This window comes from Trachurus trachurus (genome assembly GCF_905171665.1).
Source record: "Trachurus trachurus genome assembly, chromosome: 15".
Lineage (NCBI taxonomy): Eukaryota > Metazoa > Chordata > Actinopteri > Carangiformes > Carangidae > Trachurus > Trachurus trachurus.
This window is the reverse complement of record NC_139906.1, coordinates 378,622-404,809: the sequence shown is the minus strand read 5'-3', so window position 1 is coordinate 404,809 and position 26,188 is coordinate 378,622. Positions and strand designations below refer to the sequence as shown.

Sequence of the window (26,188 nt, the reverse complement as noted above, 5' to 3'; positions counted from 1 at the left end):
CCCCCCCCCCCCCCACAGCCCCCCAGCCCCCCGTCGCCTCGTCAGGAGTCACAGACGTCGTTCTTCGCCGATCCGTCGTTCGTCACATGGAGGCCAAACGCAGCAGGTCGCCGAGGTAACGAGCCGGTCGCCGTGGAAACGAGCCGACGCTTCGAGGGACACGACAGGAAAAATCACAGAGTATTTATAAAGAAAAGACAAAAAGAGAAGAAAAAGAGTCAAGAAGAGGAGAAGAGGAGAAGAAGAAAAGCCCTCGACAGACAGACGTTCAGGCTGCGTTCGGGTTCAGCCGGTTCAGACAGAACCACCGGGTCAAACCGGTTCAAACCACCGGTTCAAACCACCGGGTCAAACCGGGTCAAACCGGTTCAAACCACCGGGTCAAACCGGGTCAAACCGGAGAAGAGAAGCGACGGCGCTGAGCCACTAAACATCCTCCACTGGAACTCAAGTGTTTTTTATTTTAGAGACAAAAACTGTTGAAGGGGCTGCATCACCGCCAGACCCCTCCCCCTCCCCTTCACCCCCCTTAACAACAGACCCCCCCCCCCTCACCCCTTCACCCCCCTCCCCCCTCCAGCATCTTCCTCTCAGGACTCGGTCCATCCAGCTTCACCTCCTTCACCTCCTTCACTCCGACTTCTTCTTCATCCCAGGAACCTTCGCCTGAATCCTGGAAGGAAAAGAGACAAAATCAATCAATGTGTTTATTTGGGGCATGTCAATTTAAATCATCATCATCATCACACTTCATCTTAGTTCAGATAATATAATACACATGGCCGAAAGGGAAAGCGGGAGAAGCAAAAGCTGATCTAGTCCCGCCCCCGTTACCCACAGAATAAAAATCTTTTCATAGTCAGATCTTATCATAATCTTTTTCTTTCTTACATTTTGATATAACATTCTTTTACTTATGACTAGGACACGATGCTACTAGTACTACTACAACTACTAAGGTACTAGTACTACTGGTTATGACCCATCAGGCTTCATGGACGAGCTGCCACCTTCATCTCTGAACTCCTAAAACCCTCCACCACCTCCAGACGCTACGTTCCTCATACTGAGGCTCCATGTCCCACTAGGCTCATTATGAACGGTGACGGGGCTGTAATCTGTTGCACCAAAGCCTCTCCTCTCCCCTTTCTTCCTCTCCTCCTCCTCTCTTTCCTTTCCTCCTCTCCTCTTCTCCTCCTCCTCCCCTCTCCTCCTCTCTTTCCTTTCCTCTCCTCTTCTCCTCCTCTCTTTCCTTTCCTCCTCTCCTTTCTTCCTCTCCTCCTCCTCTCTTTCCTCTCCTCCTCTCCTCTTCTCCTCCTCCCCTCTCCTCCTCTCTCCTCTCCTCCTCCTCCTCCTCCTCTCTCCTCTCCTCTCTCCTCTCCTCTCCTCCATCTCTCCTATTGTAATTCACCTTAAATCAATAGTAGGCTTTGAGCTTTGAGACTGATCCCATGTTTTGCACAATTTATCTTGGTGATTTCTCCCCCACCATCAATGTTACCAGTTACTATTTGATACTTGGTAACTGTAAAATAAATTACTTTATAAAAAATAAAGTTTAAAAAAAGAAAAGAATAAAAACAACAGGAAATATCTGAAACTAAACCTCTGGTGCGTTTGGCTCATAGCGTCGTACTCACTTTCCAACGACATCTTTGACCTGGTTGTTGACCAGAGACACGTAGTGGTCGATCTGAGCCTGAAACACACACACACACACACACACACAGTCAAACAGTGAAAACAGTGTGAGAGTGTGAGTGTGTGTGTGTGTGTGTGTGTGTGTGAGTGTGAGAGTGTGTGAGTGTCTGAGTGTGAGAGTGTGTGTGAGAGTGTGTGTGTGGTTACAGGTGAAGACTGAGACTCACCTGGTGTTTCTCGTATACGATTGGGCAGCTGAACACTCCAATCACACCTGGGAAGAGAGAGAGAGGTCAGAGGTCAGAGTAGATCCTCTATTTACCCCGATACCCCCCTTACCCCCCGTACCCTTTTTTTAAATTAAAAATGACACGCTAACATTTAAATTCCCACCAGTTCAACGTTACGTCATGGACCAGTATCTGTGCTTCTACCTTTCATTTGGTGCAACATCTGCTAATAAAAGTTCTAACATCAGATTTTTGTGAAAGTGACGGTATTTGGGAATCTTTACGATTAATTAATTGTGGTGTTTAATACCACGATTAATTGTGAAAACGAGTAATCATGACATCCGTTGCCATGGAGATCTGTGTGTCGTAGAGACAGAGACAGGTCTGGAACAAAGTGGATTTTCTCCTGATGTGTCTGTATGAAAGTTTTACATTTTGGTGTCAAACTGTTCAGAAGAGATGTGGCTTGTGAAAAATGAGTTCAACATTTACTTCAGTGACTGTGGGGAGAAAGGACAGACCATAATAATCTGTGTTGACGTTAAATTGTCCCATTGGAGTCAATACACTCTATGCTGCCTCTGGTCTCCCTAAAGGGGCGTGGCCGAGCAGAAGCCTAGTGACATCATACAGGAAGCTGATGACATCATACAGGAAGCTGACTCCTCATTGGTTTATGAACCATCTTTGACTGAACTTAAACTGTAGAAACACATTAAAGATGAACAGTGACTGACCCAGGATCAGCAGAGTGAGTCCGTTGAACAGAGCGCCGACGTAGGTCAGAATCCACATCAACACGGCAAACTGAGGAGGAAGAGGAGGAGGAGGAAGAGGAGGAGGAGGAAGAAGAGGAGGAGGAGGAGGAGGAAGAGGAGGAGGAAGAAGAGACGTGAGCAAATACACATCGAACACCAGAGGAGGAGAAGGAGAAAAAGGAGTCAGAGTTTCTACACAGTTGAAATTTCCAAATTCCAGACTTTTTTTCAGACCCTAATTTCCAGACTCCTCGGTAAAAAAATTTAAATTGTTTGTGATATGAGTAAATAAATGTGCATAATATAAAAAAAAAAGCATGCAATTTATCATTTGTTTTCATGTGTATGTCATTATAATATATAATATATTATGTAACCTAATCATTTAGATAAGACCTCTCCCTGCACTGTTTCATTATCATCTATTAAGTTTATGTTGTATTCTTTTAAATTGTGCAAAATAAAAAGAAAGAAGGAGAAGGAGAAGGAGAAAGAGGTCCAGGTCCAGGTCTAGACCCAGACCCAGGTCCAGATTCTGGTCCTGGTTCTCACCTTGATGGAGTCGACCAGGTCTTGGACCAGGAACAGACGCCTCAGCTCGACGACGGTCTTGTTGAGTCGGGCCAGAACCAGGTCGCTGTACTGGTGGACCAGGTCCTCGGACAGCGCCACCTCCTGGTCCAGGAACTGCCTGCACACATGGTGTTCAAACAAACTTTATTCACACGACACTTTATGAACAAAGAAACAACGATGATGATGAAGGTGTTTCTGTAACTTTAACGTGTTGTCCTGCTCTGTGATTGGCTGAGCCATGTTGATGAGGTCACAGCTCAGTGGTCAGATGGAAACAGCTGTTTATGTCAACAAGTCATGTTAACATTTAAAAGCCAGACCGGATGTGTTGCAGATCTCTGTAATTCAGTTTTACCTCTTGTCGAAAAGAATATTCCCAATATCCGCAACTAAGTTCTTCCTATAGGACAGATGACGTCACTGTAACCATTCATGTGTATGGGGTTTGTCATTACAGATATCTACAGTTCAGTTGCAGATATCCACTATGTGAATTACAGATATCTGTAACTGAATTACGACTAGTACTAATTCCAGTTACAGATATCTACAACTTCATTTCTCCTAGTCAAAACTTAATTACAGATATCTGAACAGGGACATGTAGATATCTGTAATTGAGGTGAATTAAAGATATCTAGAACTGGAATTAGTACTAGTGGTAATTCAGTTACAGATATCTGTAATGACGGTGGCGGATATCTAAAATGTTTTTTGACGAGGCAAAACTGAATTACAGAACTCTTGAATGAAAAATCCAACTATTCAAAATGTAGTTAGGACGAGTCAGAAAGACGTTGTTGATATCTACTAGGGCTGTCAATCTTCCCCCCAAATCAGGTTCGAATGTCTAACCCATCTTATGTTAAATATTTGAATATTATGTCGTTTTTACAGGTATTCATTGGGACATTACAGGGGAACTTAATTACAACAAGTTACTGCACAACGAACTTCGCTATTCGAATACAATTTGAATGTTAGTCAAAATGAGAACATTCGAAGGTGGAAACTGACGTTCAAACGTTTTTAACGAGGCAAATTAACGTAGTGCGTCGTGACGTTCAGAGTAATACACACACTGTTAGAAATCACCAGCGTTTCATAATACTGTTAATTATTGTGAAACGCTGGTGATTTCTAACAGTGTGTGTATTACTCTGAACGTCACGACGCACTACGTTAATTTGCCTCGTTAAAAACGTTTGAACGTCAGTTTCCACCTTCGAATGTTCTCATTTTGACTAACATTCAAATTGTATTCGAATAGCGAAGTTCGTTGTGACAGCCCTGATATCTACAATGTTCATTCCAGATAGTCAAACTTAGCTTTTAAATGTTAAACCGGCTTGTATAGACGAACCTCCTTGTTGTTTACATTCTACTTCCGGGTAGAAAACCAGCTGTAATGTGAATGAGATCAATAGTAACCAACGAGAGTTTAGCTATATATCATATTTTTCACGCCCTATCACCGTTTAGACAAATCTGAAATGATTGAAGAAACATTACTATTTCTGTGTGTGTGTTTTGTGTTGCTATGTGTTGTATTTATTCAGTTTGGGGGAATCACAGAGTCTAGAAAACATCAGTGGCTGCAGCTGACAGGGACAGCTAACGCTAGCTAAGCTAACGGTAGCTAAGCTAACGGTAGCTAAGCTAACGGTGGTAGCAAAGCTAACAGCGGTAGCTAAGCTAACGGTAGCTAAGCTAACGGTGGTAGCAAAGCTAACGGCGGTAGCTAAGCTAACGGCGGTAGCTAAGCTAACAGCAGGACGTCAGCTGTTAAAACCCTCCCGTTGTGGGACACGACATGAAACTACTCCAGTTAGCTCAGTCATGTTGGAACTCAGATATCCGCTGGAGAAAATATTTTTTCATGGAGCGTTTATTGAGTCACTGAGTTATTAAAGTTAAACAGGTAGCTAACCGTTAGCCCGGCTAATCTATGATAACCATGACTAATTACAAAAATGTGCACACGTAAATAGTAATGTTTGTCCAATCATTGGTTTTATAAACTTTATAAACATCAGATTAGTCTAAACGGTGATATAGTGACATGAACAATTAGATAAATATAGTGAAACTCTCGTCAGTCACTATTGTTCTCATGCTGGTTTTCTACCAGGAAGTAGACAACAAGGAGATTCGTCCTATTGCCATAGAAGGGGCGGCCCTCGTCACTCTAAAGGTGGGTTGTCATGGTGATGTGACCTACTTGAAGGGGTGGCCCTCGTCACTCTAAAGGTCGGTGATGTCACTGTGTTGTCATGGTGATGTGACCTACTTGAAGGGGTGGCCCTCGTCACTCTTCTGGATGGCCTGCAGGATGCCCTTGTAGATCCTGAAGCAGACGGTGACGGAGAGCAGCGCCAGGCCGACGTACGACAACACGCTGACGATGCTGCACACGGTCAGGGAGAGGAGCAGCAGCAGCGCCGCGCCAAACACCACGCCGCTCGCCTTCACGTCACGCCAGTAGAGGAGCTCCACCACTGAGGAGGAGGAGGAGGAAGAGGAAGAGGAGGTTAGATGATGTCACTGAACACACCTGACTGAGACTGTGACTGTGGGCGGAGCCTGTTCACCTGTCTGAACCAATGTATCCAACTAGTTGTGGTTTTATAACAACGTCTCACTTCTGTATCAAATCAAAACAAACTAAGAATAAAACTTTATTTAAAAAGGGATATGCCAACATTTTTTTTTCGTGTCTTGCCTCACTCCCGAGTCCATGACCAGCAGATAGACACCATCCTTTCAACTGTGCGTGCAGTAACAAGGGAGATAGAGCCGTATCGCCGTAATTAGCTTAGCTCAAACACTGGAAGTGTATGGGTAGTGTTAGCCTGCCTCCTACCTAAAGTCACTAATTAGCTTAGCTCAAACGCTGGAAGTGTATGGGTAGTGTTAGCCTGCCTCCACCTAAAGTGGCTAATTAGCTTAGCTCAAAAGCTGGAAGTGTATGGGTAGTGTTAGCCTGCCTCCTACCTAAAGTCACTAATTAGCTTAGCTCAAAAGCTGGAAGTGTATGGGTAGTGTTAGCCTGCCTCCTACCTAAAGTCACTAATTAGCTTAGCTCAAACGCTGGAAGTGTATGGGTAGTGTTAGCCTGCCTCCACCTAAAGTAGCTAATTAGCTTAGCTCAAACACTGGAAGTGTATGGGTAGTGTTAGCCTGCCTCCACCTAAAGTGGCTAATTAGCTTAGCTCAAACGCTGGAAGTGTATAGGTAGTGTTAGCCTGCCTCCACCTAAAGTGGCTAATTAGCTTAGCTCAAAAGCTGGAAGTGTATGGGTAGTGTTAGCCTGCCTCCTACCTAAAGTCACTAATTAGCTTAGCTCAAACGCTGGAAGTGTATGGGTAGTGTTAGCCTGCCTCCACCTAAAGTAGCTAATTAGCTTAGCTCAAACACTGGAAGTGTATGGGTAGTGTTAGCCTGCCTCCACCTAAAGTCGCTAATTAGCTTAGCTCAAACACTGGAAGTGTATAGGTAGGTAGACAAATTAACGACATACTGCTGATCTAAACGGCTAATTTCTCACCTAAACATGTTTGAAATGTGGATAAAGTGAAATATTTACAGAGTTTAGAGCTAAAATGAAATCAGCTTCTGAGGCAGGCTAACACTACCTATACACTTCCAGTGTTTGAGCTAAGCTAATTATGGCGATACGGCTCTATCTCCCTTGTTACTGCACGCACAGTTGAAAGGATGGTGTCTATCTGCTGGTCATGGACTCAGGAGTGAGGCAAGACACTAAAAAAAAAATGTTGGCGTATCCCTTTAAATTAGGTTTTATTCTTTCTCAAGCTCTGATTTCACAGTACACCCCCCCCACACACCCACACACCCACACACACACACACAAGGAAACAGTCTAAATCGATGGTTCAACAGTTTCTGGAGTCACGACATGACGCTGGTTCACCACCTCAACACGTCGCTCTGACGTCACAGGACCAGAGCATGAATGACATCACGGGGATATAAATGAACATGCAGCCTGACCACAGTGACATCAGTCACACCGCTCCCACCGTCGCCTGGCTACATATGGTAGCAGCAGCGTGTTAGCTCCGCGGAGGCAGCTCGGCTAAAAATAGACCCGCAGCACAGCGACCTAAACCCGGCGGCTGGTTCCGCCTCTAGCCGCCTGTTCTCCGGTCTCAGCTCGGTGCTCAGCTCGGTGCTCGGTGCTCAGACCGGCTGTTACCCGACAGACACGCCGCCTGCCTCGCTCCCCACGGCGGCCTGCGGAGCTCAGACCGGTCGGTGTGACCTCCGCAGGCCGCCCGGCCGGAGCTCGGAGCTCCGCTGCTGCTCCGCGGAGGACTGCGGCCTCTCTCCTCTCCCCCACTGCTCCGCTAACACAGGAGGAGCAGGAGGAGCAGAGAGGAGCAGGAGGAGCAGGAACAGCAGGAGAGAGGAGCAGAGAGGAGGCGGCAACAAAAGATTAGAGCAGACTAACCCCGTTCGGCGTCCATCTTGAACCTCCGGTTAGAAACTACAGCTGCAGCTCCGCCTGACGGGAGGAGGAGGAGGAGGAGGAGGCGGCGCATGCGCAGCTCCACCTCTCAGTGCTGAGTCTGACAGACGCTGATTGATTGATTAACCATCAATCTAATCGATTTAAAGGAATAGTTCACTCAAAATTGAAATTTCCCTCATTATCTCCTACTCCCCCTCATGTGGACTAAGGGCTGGGAGAAGTTTCAGAGTCCTCCGTGGCTTCTCTGAGTTACAGGGGGTCTCGGCGTAGCAGTGCATGTCCATATGACGGTTGCAAATGGATACCAACTGTCTTCATAACAAAAAGACACACCAAAAAACATCCAAATACCTCCATAGTGCTCGTATGTAATGTCCCTCTGGTATTGAAGCCCCGACATGAGAAATTGTTCTGAAAAAATTTTAATAAGTCTATATTTTAAGCTTGTTTGTAACGGAAGCTTCTCTTCCTGGCATCAGTGCGATTAGCGAGACTACAAACAAGCTTGAAATATAGACTTTAATTTTTTTCAGAACAATTTCTCATGTCGGGGCTTCAATACAAGACGGACATTACATACGAGCAGCATGGAGGTATCTGGATGTTTTTTGGTGTGTCTTTTTGTTATGAAGACAGTTGGTATCCATTTGCAACCGTCATATGGACATGCACTGCTACGCCGAGACCCCCTGTAACTCAGAGAAGCCACGGAGGACTCTGAAACTTCTCCCAGCCCTTAGTCCACCCTTGACGTCACCTGGTTTACTCATAGTTACACATGTATTGATCCATAGGTTGAAATATAAATCAGCAGGTTGTCGATGTGCCGCCACGTCATCGTCACACACCTGTGTGGTCTGATACAGGAAGTTAATTGCTGGAAATTCCATATACATAAAGTCAAAATGTATAGTAGTCAAAATTCACTCCCATTATTCTTAATTGAATTAAATCTATATTTTGAGTCTCTGTCATATGTTGAATCCAACAAAAAATGTCAGCTATTGAATTTTATTCAAATTATATTCAGTGAACTTGTCTGCCATTATAACTTGCCCTATATACAATTTTTTTTAATTTCCTTTTTATAATGTATTTATTTTATTAGACCTATTTATTTATTTTATTCATTTACTTATTATTTTGTCATTTCTATATTTCTTATATTATTTATCTACTAGTATATATTATTTATTTAAATGTTTTGACACTTGTCCTTATATCATTTCATGCCTTTGTCATGTCTTGGAATGTCTGTCTGTCGCTTTGTTTTTTGTTCCCTTTTCAATTGTTCAGACTATTTGATGATAAGTAAAGTAAAAAAGAAAAAAGAAAAAAGGAAGTTAATAGCTGGGTCATGACCAGCCCATGTTCTCTACTGTCCTGATGCATTGTGGGAAACTGAGTTTCACTTGTAGCATCATCACTACAAGTGAAACTCAGTTTCCGTTGTTCACAGAATAAATTGTATCAGAATAAAGTATCAGTGAGCGGTGGTCGCCGTGGTCACCGTGGTCACCGTGGTCGTTCTTCTCCACCCGAGGAACTGTGGCTGTGCAGGGAGATTCACCCCCTTCAATATCCACTGTTATATTCACTATTATATTATATCAACTATATTCACTATTAAATTAAGTGTAATTTAATTATGTTTTATGATCCTTGTGTTCCTGTTGTATATAAATTTAAGGCTTTTTAACATCTTGCAGTTGAAAAGCCTCTGGCTAACACACTGGCACTTTCACAGTTATGTGAATTCATCTGCACTGTCCTCTCCAAATAAGAATAAAAATAAATAAACTAATATATTCACTGTTGTATTATATCTGTGACTGGTCCATTAGCCAACTTGATCCAGATCCTCTATCGTTGATCCGTTTCTTTCTTTTCTATAAAACACAGCTGATGCTCATGGAAGTTAAGTCTTAACATTTTGAACACTTTTTGTACAAGTGCAGCCAAACAGCCAAACAGCATGCAGGCTGCAGAGAGAAGAACTCCTTATCGTTAACGGTAAAACGCTTCAGATGTGTGTCAGAGCTGTAGCCTGTAGTGTATATAGAGAGATGATGTAGAGAGAGAGGCAGTGGCTAAATCTGACAGGATTACTATTTATTAAACTACAACTATAAAACAGCCCCAGGACCTGGTCCAAACCCCACACACACACACACACACACACACACAGATGAAGCTCTGCACCAATAAACTGGCATCAATGAACAAGATGCTGTGTAGCTGAGGTAGAGAGGAGGAGGAGGAAGATGAAGGAGGAGGTGAAGATGAGGAGGTGAAGATGAGGAGGAGGAGGTGAAGATGAAGAGGAGGTGAAGAGGAGGAGGCGTACCCTGCTCCCTCCAGTGAAGCTGCTGTTCTTCTTCTCTCTGTTTGTCTTCACAGTCGTTCACGTCCATAACGCTGCTCAGCTCAGACACACGAGTCACAGAGGCTCAGCCGCAGGAGGAGAGAGGGAGGAGGAGGAGGAGGAGCAGAGAGAGAGAGAAGAGGAAGAGGAGGAGCAGAGAGAGAGAGAAGAGGAAGAGGAGGAGCAGAGAGGAGGAAGAGGAGGAGTGATGGGAGGAGCAGAGAGGAGGAAGAGGAGTGATGGGAGGAGCAGAGAGAGGAGGAAGAGGAGGAGTGATGGGAGGTGCAGAGAGAGGAGGAAGAAGAGGAGTGATGGGAGGAGCAGAGAGAGGAGGAAGAGGAGTGATGGGAGGAGCAGAGAGGAGGAAGAGGAGGAGACTGCAGCAGTAGCAGCTGTCAGCTGATCGTCTGCTGCCAACGCTCTGACACAGCAACTATAACCCCCCCCTCCCCTCCTCCTCCTACCCCCCCCCAACATGCTGACTCAGCTCTGAGATTCAGCAGCTCTGACCAGAAGAAGCTGCATCGTCACCTGTTCCTGTGTCGTTCACACCAGAAGCTTCTAAAGCCTCAAACGCCACAAGTCAATTCACTTTCAATGAGAGCGTCAACTGGCGTCACCGCGCTTCCAAAGCTTCCAAAGCTTCACCAGAGGAGAAGTTGAGCCCTGGTTAACTTTAGGATAATTAGCTATCTGTCAGCTAGTGGTTAACTTTAGGATAATTAGCTATCTGTCAGCTAGTGGTTAACTTTAGGATAATTAGCTATCTGTCAGCTAGTGGTTAACTTTAGGGTAACTAGCTATCCGTCAGCTAGTGGTTAACTTTAGGGTTATTAGCTATCTGTCAGCTAGTGGTTAACTTTAGGATAACTAGCTATCTGTCAGCTAGTGGTTAACTTTAGGGTTATTAGCTATCTGTCAGCTAGTGGTTAACTTTAGGATAACTAGCTATCTGTCAGCTAGTGGTTAACTTTAGGGTTATTAGCTATCTGTCAGCTAGTGGTTAACTTTAGGGTTATTAGCTATCTGTCAGCTAGTGGTTAACTTTAGGGTAACGAGCTATCCGTCAGCTAGTGGTTAACTTTAGGGTAATTAGCTATCTGTCAGCTAGTGGTTAACTTTAGGGTAACTAGCTATCCGTCAGCTAGTGGTTAACTTTAGGGTAATTAGCTATCTGTCAGCTAGTGGTTAACTTTAGGGTAACTAGCTATCTGTCAGCTAGTGGTTAACTTTAGGGTAACTAGCTATCCGTCAGCTAGTGGTTAACTTTAGGGTAACTAGCTATCCGTCAGCTAGTGGTTAACTTAAGGGTAATTAGCTATCTGTCAGCTAGTGGTTAACTTTAGGGTAACTAGCTATCTGTCAGCTAGTGGTTAACTTTATTAGCTATCTGTCAGCTAGTGGTTAACTTTATTAGCTATCTGTCAGCTAGTGGTTAACTTTAGGGTAACTAGCTATCCGTCAGCTACGGGTTAACTTTAGGGTAATTAGCTATCTGTCAGCTAGTGGTTAACTTTAGGGTAACTAGCTATCTGTCAGCTAGTGGTTAACTTTATTAGCTATCTGTCAGCTAGTGGTTAACTTTATTAGCTATCTGTCAGCTAGTGGTTAACTTTAGGGTAACTAGCTATCTGTCAGCTAGTGGTTAACTTTAGAGTAACTAGCTATCCGTCAGCTAGTGGTTAACTTTAGGGTAACTAGCTATCCGTCAGCTAGTGGTTAACTTTAGGGTAACTAGCTATCTGTCAGCTAGTGGTTAACTTTAGGATAACTAGCTATCCGTCAGCTAGTGGTTAACTTTATTAGCTATCTGTCAGCTAGTGGTTAACTTTAGGGTAATTAGCTATCTGTCAGCTAGTGGTTAACTTTAGGGTAACTAGCTATCCGTCAGCTAGTGGTTAACTTTATTAGCTATCTGTCAGCTAGTGGTTAACTTTAGGGTAATTAGCTATCTGTCAGCTAGTGGTTAACTTTAGGGTAATTAGCTATCCGTCAGCTAGTGGTTAACTTTAGGGTAACTAGCTATCTGTCAGCTAGTGGTTAACTTTAGGGTAATTAGCTATCTGTCAGCTAGTGGTTAACTTTAGGGTTATTAGCTATCCGTCAGCTAGTGGTTAACTTTAGGGTAACTAGCTATCTGTCAGCTAGTGGTTAACTTTAGGGTAACTAGCTATCTGTCAGCTAGTGGTTAACTTTAGGGTAACTAGCTATCTGTCAGCTAGTGGTTAACTTTAGGGTAATTAGCTATCCGTCAGCTAGTGGTTAACTTTAGAGTAACTAGCTATCCGTCAGCTAGTGGTTAACTTTAGGGTAACTAGCTATCCGTCAGCTAGTGGTTAACTTTATTAGCTATCTGTCAGCTAGTGGTTAACTTTAGGGTAACTAGCTATCCGTCAGCTAGTGGTTAACTTTATTAGCTATCTGTCAGCTAGTGGTTAACTTTATTAGCTATCTGTCAGCTAGTGGTTAACTTTAAGGTTATTAGCCGGCTCGCGTTTGAATATATCCGAAAGAATTAGGGGTCATTCGATATTCGTTCGAACTTCATTTTTCTAGAAAGTGACAGCCCTAACCCAGACTAGCTAACTTGGACTAACCCAGACTAACTAACCCAGACTAACTAAACCAACCAGGACCCGGTGACTCGCCTGGTTAACAACCTGAGCCCAGTGACATCATCATCACGCTGATTCAAAGAGAAACTGCAGAACGTGTTTTGACAGAAGATCAATAACTATTGAACACTGATCATGACTCAGCAGTTTCCTGAGGCTGAGAGGTTGCTGAGTCATGGTACGAGTCATGGTGTGGCTCGGCCCACACTGACCCAGGACCAGCTCCAGTGGCTGTGTATTGATCCTGTTATTGGCTCCAGACCCCCCACCCCCCCCACAAGCTGTGTGTCTGTTCTCTTATTGGTTTGTGCCAACAATAACTTTACATTTTTATTATTTAAGCTATAACTTGTCTGTTATGTTTATGTTGTGTCAAAACTGTTGCACTGTAGTAAAATGTGACTTTAAAACATTGTAGTTTCTGCATTTATTGTCAAAGTATTCATCAGTAACAGAGTGAAAATGAGTGGAAATGTGAATATTTACTTTGTAAGTGATTAACAGTGTGCTCCCACTGCGCTGCACTGTCCTGCTGCGGCCACCAGAGGGAGCAACACCTGGTTATCAGTAATTAATTACTACTTCATTGATTATCTGACAGGGTCTCTGTTTAAAGCCCCAGTGTGTAACTTATTTGTCTTTTTATGATCAAAAATCAAACCTGTCTTTCATAAATCCGTATTTGACTGAAGGTGAATCACAGCTGCTACAAATGAAAGCTTTCTGGTTCCTTAGAATGAGTTGTTACAAGTCGTTACAAATACAGAAGTGGGCGACGCACCGAACCGAGGCGGCCATGTTGCATCGTGACCGTAGGTAACCACGGAAACGGCCTGTTAAAACTGTCACCACTGTGTAGTGTGAGGAAGGACGGAGGCACCGGTGTTGCATTCAGGTGCAGTCAGGCAGATGGCCGTCGGCAAAACCAACCGGATGTCATTTTACTAAAACAATACCACATCACCATGACAACATGTTGTCACAATACCACATCACCATGACAACATGTTGTCAGACCACTTGTTTACATAGACACTTGTTTATCCTGTTACATGCAGCGTCTGTTGTCTGTCTGACGTCTGCCCGAGTTCACCTGAATGCAACATCAAGAATACGTTCAGATATGCAACCGCACCGCTAGATGGGGGGAATTCCTACGTACTGGGGCTTTAAATCAGTTTGTAATCAGACAAACTTTATCTGATGATTGTAAATCCTCACGTTACTGTTCATTATGCAGCTGTTGTTTCAGCGGGTTAGGGTTGGTTATGACCTCTGACCCCTGGGTTAGGGTTGGTTATGACCTCTGACCCCTGGGTTAGGGTTGGTTATGACCTCTGACCTCTGGGTTAGGGTTGGTTATGACCTCTGACCCCTGGGTTAGGGTTGGTTATGACCTCTGACCTCTGGTTAGGGTTGGTTAGACAGCGGGTGGTTTTATCGATCAGACAACGGAACCGATCGATCAGAACAAACAACTCAACAACTCGGTGTCCTGATCTAAAAATAAAACATTGATGAACGAGTGAAAAACAGAACGAGGGTCTGACTGTGTCGCAATGCAGCGAGGAGGAGGCTTTAATTAACACACACACACACACACACACGGCTCGTCCCACAGTGCAAAGTCCTACTGCTCCAGTTACACAGTGACTGTGTGTGTGTGTGTGTGTGTGTGTGTGTGTGTGTGTGTGTGTGTGTGACAGAAAAACTTCACAATTTAATGGAAAAATTAACTAAAATGATCCAGACGAAGACAAGATGCACAAAATGCAGCAAAAGCAAAAGAACACAGAAACACACACACACAGAAACAGACACACACAGATAAACACACACACACACACACACACACACACACACAGAAACAGACACACACAGATGAACACACACACAGAGAAACACACAGACTGGTCACGATGCAAAGAGGTCGGTGGTGAAATGATCAAAGAAAAGAATAACGGGAGGTGATGATGTCATCGTGTGGGGGGGGATGAGGTCGTTGCCGATGAACATGGGAGGGGGGGGGGGGGGGGGGTGAGGAGGGTGGTGGTTTCCATGCCAACAGTGGGTTATTGTTTTACCTGCTCTTACGTTCACCTTCGGCAGCGCGAACGCTTTCCCGCCCTCGGCGGCGGCGGTCGTCTTGGCGACAACCGGCTCCTCTGATTGGTGGAGATGGGGAGGGGAGGAGGGGGAGGGGGGGGGGCAGCAGCAGCTCCTCCAGCTGGGCTTTGCTCCTCTGGGAGGGGGCCTGCTGCTCCGTCTCCATGGCGCCCAGCGGCGACGCCCCCGTGAGGCCGAGGTCGTCGTCCAGCGGCAGCTCCGGCGCTTTGGGAGCTGAGAACTTGGACGTGTCCAGAGCTTCCAGGAACTCGTCGATGACGCCGCGCGGCGGCCGCTCGATGAACTCAAACTCCTCGGACGAGACTTCGTGTTCCGACGCCTCCTCCTCCTCCTCCTCCTCGGCCGCCTGCGCCTCCTCCACCTCCTCCTCCTGCTGCTGCGCCTCCTGCTCCACCTGGAAGATGGACGGGTTCTTGGCCATCGCCTCCAGCACCGGGGACAGAGAGTCGGCCGTCGGCGACTCCGAGTCCGAGTCTTCGGCCGCCGCCGTCTTCTTCTGGAAGTCCAGCGGCTCGAACTTCTCCGTTGGCTTTTTAGCGTCGTGGCTGGAGAACCAATCCTTCTGCTCGATCTCCACCGCCTCCTCCTTCTCCTTCTCCTCCTTCTCCTCCTCCTTCTGGACCTTAGTGGGAGTCGTTTCTTCAGCTTCTTTCACCAGATCGAACGCACCGAATCCTCCGTCGTCGTCGTCGTCCTTGGTCTTGTTGTCGGCGGCGGTGGCGCAGCGCTCCTCCATCTGCTCCGTCATCTCCTTCAGCAGAGACACTTTGGCGTCGAAGGCGAACGGGTTGTTGGCCGACAGGTTGATGGGCGGGTTCGGTGACTCCATCATGCGGCGCTCCAGGATGGGACTCTGGTCCTCCGGCGTTCCCTCCGACGAGCCCGAGTCCATCTTGTCGGGGTTGAGCGGAGAAGACTTCAGGATGTCGGGCAGCGACGGAGGAACGGGCAACGGGCCGTCGTCCTCGTCTTCCTCTTCGTCCTCGTCTTGGTGACCGGATGATAACGGAGTCGAGTCAGCGGCGGCCATCTTGCTTGTCTCAGAAACCAGCAGCGGTGGCAGCGGAGCGTCCTTGGATTCTCCGTACTGGACCAGATCGGGAGTTGGACTCTCCGACATCGTCAGAAGACCAGATCGGCTGTCGGACTTCGAGTCTCCGAAGTGGGAGTAGCCGCTGTCGGCGAGCGGCGAGTAGCCGTCAAACGGGTTGTTGTTCTTCTTCTTCGCCTCGTACATCAGGTCGTCTTCGTCCTCGTCGTCGGACCGGTCGAAGAGGGGCGTGTCCTTGGAAACGACGGTATCCATGGAGACCTTAGAGGCGTCCTGAGGCGCGAGGAAAGGCGACTCCCAGCGCTCTGTCGGGTGAGAGGGGGGGAGGTGAGGCTCGGGGGGGTGGGGGTGGAGGGGGGAGGGGCTAGAGGAGCGGGCTGAGCCAATCAGCTTCTCCTCGGGGTGGAGGGGGGAGGGGCTAGAGGAGCGGGCCGAGCCAATCAGCTTCTCCTCGGGGGAGAAGGACACGCCGCTGTCTTCACACGGGTTGTGCAGCGGCGGCGCCGGGTCTTTGCCTAAGCTCAGGTACGGATCCAGAGCCTCGGGGGCCTTGGAGGAGGGGGGGTGGGGGTGGGGGGGCAACAGGGCTGAAGCAGCAGCTGATCCAGAGAAGAGGGGGGGAGGGAGGGGCATGTTGGGGCTCTCGGTCAGAGACAGCTCCTCCAGAGAGTCGGGGGAGTGGAGGGGGGAGAGGGGGGAGATGGGGGCAGGGGAGTCGCCCTTCTGCCCAAGAGCTTGAGTAGAGAGGGGGGGGGGGGGGGCAACACAGCACATATCAAAGACACACTCCATTCCTGACCCCCCCCCACACCACACACACACCTGGGAGGAGGCCACAGATCAGCTGACACCAACTCTTCCTCCACATCTGGAAACATCTGTGTTTTTATTATGTTGACGATGTTTAAAGGGAAGTTCCGTAGTTTAGTTTAAAGGGATACACCAACTTTTTTTTTTTCCGTGTCTTGCCTCACTCCCGAGTCCATGACCAGCAGATAGACACCATCCTTTCGACTGTGCATGCAGTAACAAGGGAGATAGAGCCGTATCGCTGTAATTAGCTTAGCTCAAACACTGGAAGTGTATGGGTAGTGTTAGCCTTCCTTCCTTTAGCTCTAAACTCTGTAAATATATCACTTTATCAACATTTCAAACATGTTTAGGTGAGAAAGTAGCCGTTTAGATCAGCAGTGTGTCGTTAATTTGTCTAAATACCAGCTGTTTACAATTTTGTTGGGACGAATTCGGCGCTACTCAAGCTAGCCGTTGTGACCAACACACTTCCAGTTACTTTCACAAAATAAAACACCCGTTGCCCTTTACATACAGAAAACCATGACGATAGAATTTGTGCTTTTACTTTGAAACAGGAAGCTAAGCTACCCTCGATGTAGCTAGCTTGAACCAAAATAAAGCGTCTTTGCTTGAACCCTCCGTTTTGACCGATCTCGTCCCGTTAGCGGCATTTGACCGCTCAAGATGCCTTACCGGAGAGTTTTGTCAGCTCTGAGACCAAGATCGGCCCGCCGGTTTCTGTTTAGAGTTGCTGAAGAGTTTCTCTGATGACTTTAGGTGGAGGCAGGCTAACACTACCCATACACTTCCAGTGTTTGAGCTAAGCTAATTAGCGACTTGTGGTGGAGGCAGGCTAACACTACCTATACACTTCCAGCATTTGAGCTAAGCTAATTAGCTACTTTAGGTGGAGGCAGGCTAACACTACCCATACACTTCCAGTGTTTGAGCTGAGCTAATTAACGACTTTAGGTGGAGGCAGGCTAACACTACCCATACACTTCCAGTGTTTGAGCTAAGCTAATTAGTGACTTTAGGGTGGAGGCAGGCTAACACTACCTATACACTTCCAGTGTTTGAGCTAAGCTAATTAGCGACTTTAGGTGGAGGCAGGCTAACACTACCCATACACTTCCAGTGTTTGAGCTAAGCTAATTACGGGCCATACGGCTCTATCTCCCTTGTTACTGCACGCACAGTTGAAAGGATGGTGTCTATCTGCTGGTCATGGACTCGGGAGTGAGGCAACACACGAAAAAGAAAAAGTTGGCGTATCCCTTTAAAGGGAAGTTCCGTTCGGTAAATGTTCAACCAGCAGTTTAAGGATTAAAGATCCAACTGATTATTTTATATTGATCAGCTGATCGACACAGATCATTACAGAGGAGGAGGAGCTTCATGTGGCCTTGACACCAGGATGAGATAATGATTCATCTTAAAGGAATAGTTCACCCAAAATGTCAAAAAAAAAACCTTATGTGGACAGTGGACTAAGGGCTGGGAGAAGTTTCAGAGTCCTCCGTGGCTTCTCTGAGTTACAGGGGGTCTCGGCGTAGCAGTGCATGTTCATATGACGGTTGCAAATGGATACCAACTGTCCTTGTAACAAAAAGACACACCAAAAAACATCCAGATACCTCCATGCTGCTCGTATGTAATGTCCCTCTTGTATTGAAGCCCCGACATGAGAAATTGTTCTGAAAAAAATTAAATAAGTCTATGTTTTAAGCTTGTTGGTAGCGGAAGCTTCCAGTGTTGCTCTTTCTGGTCCATCCAAATCTCGCCGGACACAGGAAGAGCAGTGAACTGAGACACTGGGAGCTTCTGTTACAAACAAGCTTGAAATATAGACTTATTTAATTTTTTTCAGAACAATTTCTCATGTCGGGGCTTCAATACCAGAGGGACATTACATACGAGCACTATGGAGGTATTTGGATGTTTTTTGGTGTGTCTTTTTGTTACAAAGACAGTTGGTATCCATTTGCAACCGTCATATGGACATGCACTGCTACGCCGAGACCCCCTGTAACTCAGAGAAGACACGGAGGACTCTGAAATTTCAATTTTGAGTGAACTATCCCTTTAAAAATCTTCATCACATCACAGCAGCTCAGCAGGAGAATCATCATCATCATCTTCATCATCATCATCAGGGACAACACAACAACACAACACAACACTACACAGCACAACACTACACAACACACTACAGTCACAGTGAACACAGTCTACAGCTTCTTCATGCAGTGAGGAAGAGGAGGAGAAGAGGAAGAGGAGGAAGAGGAGGAGAAGAGGAGGAAGAGGAGGAGAAGAGGAGGAAGAAGAGGAAGAGGAGGAGGAGAAAGAGGAGGAGATGAAGGACAAACAGAACTTGCCTGTAGGGAATTGCATCAGAAGATGAGTCTGAGCTTTAGAAGAAGAAGAAGAAGAGGAGGAAGTTACATCTGTGGAGGAAACGAGAAGAGAAGCAGCAGAGTGAGTTCAGAGGAGGCGGAGCCAGGTAACCAGGCAACCAGGCAACCAGGCAACCAGGCAACCAGGTAACCAGGTAACCACCCGGCCGTTACCACAGAAACACCTGAACCGGGGGCGGTCGTGGCGTCCAGCGCCGTAGCCCCGCCCACAGAGCTGTCAATCATCTACACGACATTGATCAGTTTCATGGATCAACAGCCGATCGTTAGTTATTGATACGATCGATTATCATGTTTATTGGAGCAGATGGGAGGACGATTGATTGATTGATTGATTGATTGATTGATTGATTGATTGATTGATTGATTGATTGATTGGTTGATTGATCGTATCGGCCCGTGACGTGGCGTGTTACCTCTGTGCTGCAGGTTCAGCCTCCAGCCGTGAAGACCTGAGACAGATCAATCAACACGTGAGTACGGAGCAATGACATCATCTATCACTCATCAATAACATTATTGATCGTGTTTCCTGGACTCGTCCTCAGATCAGAGCAGCAGCGTCCGTCTGCCTCAGGCCTGGTGGGAATCAACCCTGCGATCCTGTTTCTGTACGTGCCGAGGCCCTCGCTGCCCTGGGAGCTATAAGTAACCGTCAGGAATGTGCCACCTGCTGCCTTCGGTCTTTAACCTACAGAACTGAATGTACCCGTCTGTCCACACGGGACATCCCAGGAGGCGTTGCCACGGAGACAGAGTGGCTGTTGCTGAGTAACTACACGGTGGTGAGTCAGCATGTAGCTACATCATGACATCATCACGTCTTAATTAGTCTGAGTTACATTCCAGAACCTGTTTCAGGTTTTGGCCGCTGCCTTGATTATAAAGCGTGTACAAGAAGCCGTTCAGATGCAGCGTCTTCTGTGCATTACTTTCAGTGTAGACGCGCGTCATGTGCGCTCACAACCCAAAGCGACGCCGTAGCAGCGCACATTCGGTACAACGCGCCAGTTTTTTCGTGCACATCCGACCTGCTGCTCCCTCCGGTGTACGGTTAATATAAAGTTCAACCTTCAGCTCTCTGTCTGTCTGTCCACAGACTGTCCTGACTGTCCCTGAACATCACACAGGGACATGGAGCTGCTTGTTCTGGTTACTGAGTTTTAATGTTTACATCAGCATGAGTTCATACTACTGTGATTTAAGTAGTTAAATAATAATATACAGTTCATATCAGAGTTATATCATAATAATAGTGTAGTGGCAGGAAACACCAATTCACCAAATGTTGTGTTGGTGGTAATATACCTAGACCAAGTTGCTGCTTGTGTCTCTTGATTTCTTTTTTTTTTAAGTTGAAATATTTCCATGTGAGACCCATTCTGGGTCACAACAGAAGTGAAAGGGAAAATGTTTGGTGATTTTACTGTTCTCAAATGTAAAAATGGGTCACATTGAACAATGAACCCTCAGCATCATTTCAGGGTTAAACAATGTGCTAATTAAACATTTTTCATTGTGCTGCTAAAGTAAACTAATAAATGTTTGTGTAGAGCCCTGTATAAGCAACTCTCAGCTTGTTATCGGCTACCGAGGAAAATGGCTGCTTATCAACTGAGCAGAGTTTACCAGAAGCAGCTCAGGTTGAAGAGTCTGGGTTGGGTTTAGGGTTAGAGCAGCAGCTGTAGCTTCACTAACACTGATCCTGTCTGTCACTCTGATGGACCACGGTCACTCTGAGTTACAGGATTAAACTCTGTGACTCACTGGAGAAACATGGAGAAGCTGCAGGAGGCTCAGACCAGAGGATTTACTTCCTGTTCAAGTCTAATGACTGAATTCATTTAATATTAAATGACTCAGTGATTCTGTCTGCTTCTGAGCTGTGATGTCACTGGGTGGGCGGGGCTGTAACACACTGAGCTGTGATGTCACTGGGTGGGCGGGGCTGTAACACACTGAGCTGTTGTGATGTCACGGAGTGGGCGGGGCTGTAACACACTGAGCTGTGATGTCACGGAGTGGGCGGGGCTGTAACACACTGAGCTGTGATGTCACTGGGTGGGCGGGGCTGAGCTGTCAATCAGATTCTAGTTTCTAACGTTTCGTATGTTAAATATTTGAATATTTAATGTTTTTTATCTCATTATTTTTACTCCTCTACCAGATTATTATTACGCCCCTCGTCCACATTCCAACTACAGCTGCAACAATTAAATCAATTAATCCAACAATAATCGATTATTGAATTAATCGTCAACTATTCTGATAATCTAATAATCAGTTTGAGTCTGTTTTTTTTTAGAAGAAAAGCTCCAGATTCTCTGATTGCAGCTTCTTCAATGTGAATATTTCTGGTTTCTTTGTTCCTTTATGACAATAAACTGAGTCTCTCTTTGGTTTGTGGACAAAACAAGACATTTGAGGATGAGTTAACATTTTTTATAAAACATTTTAAACGATTAATCGTTTAAACCTCCTTCAATGTTCTCTTTTCTAGAATAATTACAATTCTGTTGGAACAGTAAAGTTCGTTCTGACAACACACACACTCTGATTGGATCAAAGTCATTGATACCTGTTGCATCATCATCCTGCCTGTTCTTCTTTTAGAATAATCACTGAACCTTCAATCGATCATTAAAACATCCAGTAATAATCAGCTCTGACCCTCTGGTGGTCACACACACACACACACGTAACTCCTGTAACATGATCAGTAAAACAGGAACTTCCTCTGACCTCATCGATGTACTGTATTATATATTATTATTAGTGGGTAAAAGACTTCATATGTATAGATCGGTGACCGAGCAGCAGCTCTGATCATTGATCCTTCTCACTGCTCTTTGTTGTGACTGAGCTCCATCAGCAGCCCCACCCTGCACCCCCACCCCACCCCCCCCCCCCTATCCCCACACACACACACACACCAGCACCCTGACACACAGGCCTGTTACTGGGTTACTGCCCCTGTTTCCCTAAACAACAACCAGACAACAGCAGCAGCTTCACATCAAACTGCTGCATCACTATCACTGAGCTAGCTGGGTGGGTGTGTGTGTGTTGGTCTCTAGCTGGGTGTGTGTGTGTGTGTGTGTGTGTGTGCGTGTCTCTAGGTGTGTGTGTGTGTGTGTGTGCGTGTCTCTAGGTGTGTGTGTCTCCAGGCTGGGGCTGGAGCAGCGGGGATGGAGGGTGTGTGTGTCTGTGTGTGTGTGTGTAGCGGGGATGGAGGGTGTGTGTGTGTGTGTGTGTGTGTGTGTGTAGCAGGGATAGAGGGTGTGTGTGGCCGACAGGGAGTGGACCGGAGCAGATTCCTTTGTTGTGACTAATCTCTGAGCCGCAGCTCGAGCGGCTGCTGCTGCTTCCATTATCGGACACACTAGTACCTATATACTACTGTGTGTGTGTCTGTCTGCAGTCACCAGGACGTAGACGTAGCCCTCACACCGCCCCACACTGTCCCTGTCCACCTGCCCCCCCCCCCCCCCCCCCCCCAGTGTATACGTATACACTGACAGTACAGCTACACCTTTAGCTTAGCACCTCCACATCCTGGTCCAGACCACCGGCCTGCTCCTCCTCCTCCTCCTCTTCCTCCTCTTCCTCTAAACTACACTGCTCAATAAAATAAAATAAAGGGAACACTTAAACACCACATCTTAGATCTCAATTAATGAAATGTTGCAGTTTAAAATCATCATTCAATATATAGTAGAGTGTGTTGAGAACAAAATAACATCAAAATGATCATCATCCCAGGTTGATTTCACACAGGTGTGATAAACCTGGAGTTACAATGTGTTGTTGAAGTGTTCCCTTTATATTTTTGTGTAGATATATATACTGATAGTATAGCTACAGTAATATATATCTATATATCTATATATCTGTGCCTTTAGCTTAGCACCTACACATCCTGATCCAGAGTCAGACCACCGGCCTCTTCCTCTTCTTCAACTAAACTATAGCTATAATACACAATAAATACAACAATAATTAGAGTAAGAATAATAAATATAATAGTGTAATTATTATTCTGTGATGCAGGCTGCGGCACAGCACCGGCAGCTGTCCGGTAACGGAACCACCGTCACCGTTAGCCCGTTAGCCCGTTAGCCGGGTGGCTATGCCATAGAACAGACTCATCCTCAAACCACAACAACGACTACGTTTATAACCGATTATTATCTACACATTATTTATTTACACCTTATTTAAGTTACCGGCTGTTTTGTTTTTTACCGGCTGGACTCGTCGTCGTTATTCCGGTGTTGAACATAGCCCGGTGCTGCTGCGGGAGAAGCCGTGAATCAGCTCAGATCTCCGGTTAACGGCTAAACTGACTTAACGTTACCGGACCAAACAGATCTCCGGTTAACGGCTGAACTTAACGTTACCGGACCAGACGAGCCCAGTTCACACGTTACCGTCTCCCGGTGGTTAACTGAACTTAGCTTAACGCGGGTCAGACCGGTAGAACCAGCCGGTGGGTAACCGTCACTCACCTGCTGCTCCCCGGTGCTGCTGCGGCTGGATGGAGCTAACGATGCTAGCGATGCTAGCGATGCCAGCTATGCTAACGATGCTAACGATGCTAACGATGCTAACACCTAACGGAAGCTCAGACAGACGAACAATAAACCGTTAGATTCTGATTCGGCTGCGCTCTGTTTCCCCAAAACAAACCCAGCATTAACCCTTTAACCCTCTGGTCCTGGTCTCGGTACCGACCCAACCAACCGGTCCAACACCGACACCGACAGACAGACACCGACAGACACTCACCAGAAGCCGGGGCGGCTGCAGGTCCGTGTGGGGCTGGTGCTGCGGGGAGGGCGGTGCTCTCCGGGGCTACTGGAGGAGCAGCTTCTGGGGCTGGGGCTGCTGGGGCTACTGGTTCTGGTTCTGGTTGTTTCTCTGGGGCTGGAGCAGCAGCTTCTGGTTCTGGTTCTGGTTCTGGTTCCGGTTCGGCCGGCGGCTCCACCAGGAAGGCTGTAACGTAGAGTAGAGTAACGTTAGAGTAGAGAATAACGTTACTTTATTCACCCCTAGGAGTGAAATTCAAATGAGTCCAGTAAGTTGTCCAGTCACTCTTGATCATATAATTCTTTTTTAAATGCAATGTAGCACTCCAGTTTATTTATGTATTGTTGGTTTTATTCTATTGGTTTAGTTTTTCTCTGTTGAACACACAGCACTTTAACTTAAAGAGCTGCTGATCTGATCAGTTCTACAGACTGTTTTTACCTATTTGTAATAGAGTGGAAGCACCTTCACTGTTTTGAATGCGTGTTAAAGGTGTGAAAGTATTTTGTATGTATGTTGTCTCGTATGTATTGTCTTGTGTATGCAGTGGCTCCGAGCCCTAAATAAATTTCCCTTCGGGCCAATAAAGTACAATCCAATCCAAGTTAGCTCACACGACATAACAATGACACACAAAAAGAAAGAAAGATGGAGAAAGAAGAATCTCTTCTCTCCACAGAAGCATCATCCGTCATCAGTTAGATGACAAAAAAAAACACACACAACAAAAATAATAAAGCAAATGTTGAGTAAAAACTAAAACTAAAATAAAAACTCTATAGATCTATAAGTTAGTTACCAGGGGCGACGGGCTGCGGCTGCTCCGCGGGCAGAGTCTCGGGCTCGGGGGGAGGAGGAGGAGGAGAGGTGGAGTCAGGGACCTCAGGGACCAGGACCGGTTCTGGTTCTGGTTCTGGTTCTGGTTGTGGTTCTGGTTGTGGGTCCTCCAGCACCGTGATCGGTTCGTGTGGCGCACCGTCCTGGGCCATGTGCCGCTCCAGAGCGTCCTGAGCCCCGCCGACCAGGTCCACGATGTCGTCCAGGCTGAACAGGTCCTGCTTGGCCCGGTCCTGCCTGGCCCGGTCCAGCTCGGCTCGGTAGTGGTCCTCCTGGTCCTGGTCCATCTGGTCCTGGTTCTGGTCCAACAGGCTGGTGGTGGTGGAAGAGACGAGCTGCTCCTCGCTGTCTGCCATTTTCTCTTCCTGAAACTCTTCTGTCCTCACAGGTGGAAAAAAAGAGAAAAGTTGGACTCACTCCGGAAGGAAGTTTAGTTTTGGGGGTTTGTACCGAACTTCCTGCGGTTGCAGAGCTGAGCTGAGACCCTCCGGTACCGGTACCGAGCTCCGGTTGGACTGGGTTTACAGCGGACAGTTAGTGCTGCTGCGCCACACGACAGCTGCTGCCCCGCTCTGCTCGGACCCGACTCCAGCCTCAGGCCACAGAGCGGAGTGCTAGTGGAACTCTGTCGACCAATCAGAGGCCGCCTCGCTTCTGACTGACAGCAGCTGCGGCCAATCAGAGCAGCCGCAGCCGCAGTGACCGCTGACCCCGCCCCCCTCCTCTCCTCAAACTACTGAATACTGAACCCGAGGAGGTAGATAGAAGAACTGTTGCTCCAGCGGGGCAGTTATTACATAATTTAACCACCTCACACCGTGACGTCATCACGTGACGTAGGACCACGCGTTGGCTACCTGAACCCGAGACAGAAGACTAGATAGATAGATAGATAGATAGATAGATAGATAGATAGATAGATAGATAGATAGATAGATAGATAGATAGATAGATAGATAGACAGATAGATGATAGATAGATAGATAGATAGATAGATAGATAGATAGATAGATAGATAGATAGATAGATAGATAGATAGATAGATAGATAGATAGATAGATAGATAGACAGATAGATGATTGATAGATGATAGATAGATAGATAGATAGATAGATAGATAGATAGATAGATAGATAGATAGATAGATAGATAGATAGATAGATAGACAGATAGATGATTGATAGATGATAGATAGATAGATAGATAGATAGATAGATAGATAGATAGACAGACAGACAGACAGACAGACAGACAGATAGATAGATAGACATATAGATAGATAGATAGATAGATATAAATAAATCTAATCAATAATATTTAATATATATATTATATATAAAAATAAACATAACATGTTTGGTGAAAAATGAGGTGGCGACTGATCACTGATCAATACTCTGATCAGGTGTATTAGGAGCTTGTGTAACTAGGAAATATGAGAACATGGTAGGCAGCCAATCAGTAACCTC

The 26,188-nt window shown here is 46.2% G+C and overlaps 2 protein-coding genes across 2 annotated transcripts in view; both read right to left on the bottom strand.

The window, feature by feature from the left end:
• Positions 1-26,188, bottom strand: part of mea1 (male-enhanced antigen 1) — a 272,028-nt gene that overhangs the window by 80,131 nt on the left and 165,709 nt on the right. The window lies entirely within an intron of this gene.
• LOC310998571 (uncharacterized protein) lies at positions 378-25,321 on the bottom strand. Its single transcript, XM_083988684.1, has 11 exons — positions 24,682-25,321; positions 23,842-24,068; positions 22,620-22,691; positions 14,784-16,410; positions 7,683-7,742; positions 5,499-5,706; positions 3,185-3,323; positions 2,612-2,681; positions 1,869-1,915; positions 1,641-1,699; positions 378-673 (listed from the first exon to the last, which is right to left on the bottom strand). Exons 1-11 carry the CDS (start codon positions 25,073-25,075, stop codon positions 631-633), a joined length of 2,946 nt encoding a protein of 981 aa, XP_083844810.1. The 5' UTR covers positions 25,076-25,321; the 3' UTR covers positions 378-630.

Excerpts from the sequence above, each read along its gene's own strand:
- LOC310998571 (XM_083988684.1), bottom strand. The coding sequence starts at position 25,075 with ATGGCAGACAGCGAGGAGCAGCTCGTCTCTTCCACCACCACCAGCCTG. Across the intron at positions 24,069-24,681 it reads GCCGCAGCCCGTCGCCCCTG|CCTTCCTGGTGGAGCCGCCG; the intron begins GTAACTAACTTA and ends TCTACGTTACAG. Across the intron at positions 22,692-23,841 it reads GTGAGTGTCTGTCGGTGTCT|TGTAGTTTAGAGGAAGAGGA; the intron begins GTCTGTCGGTGT and ends TTTATTGAGCAG.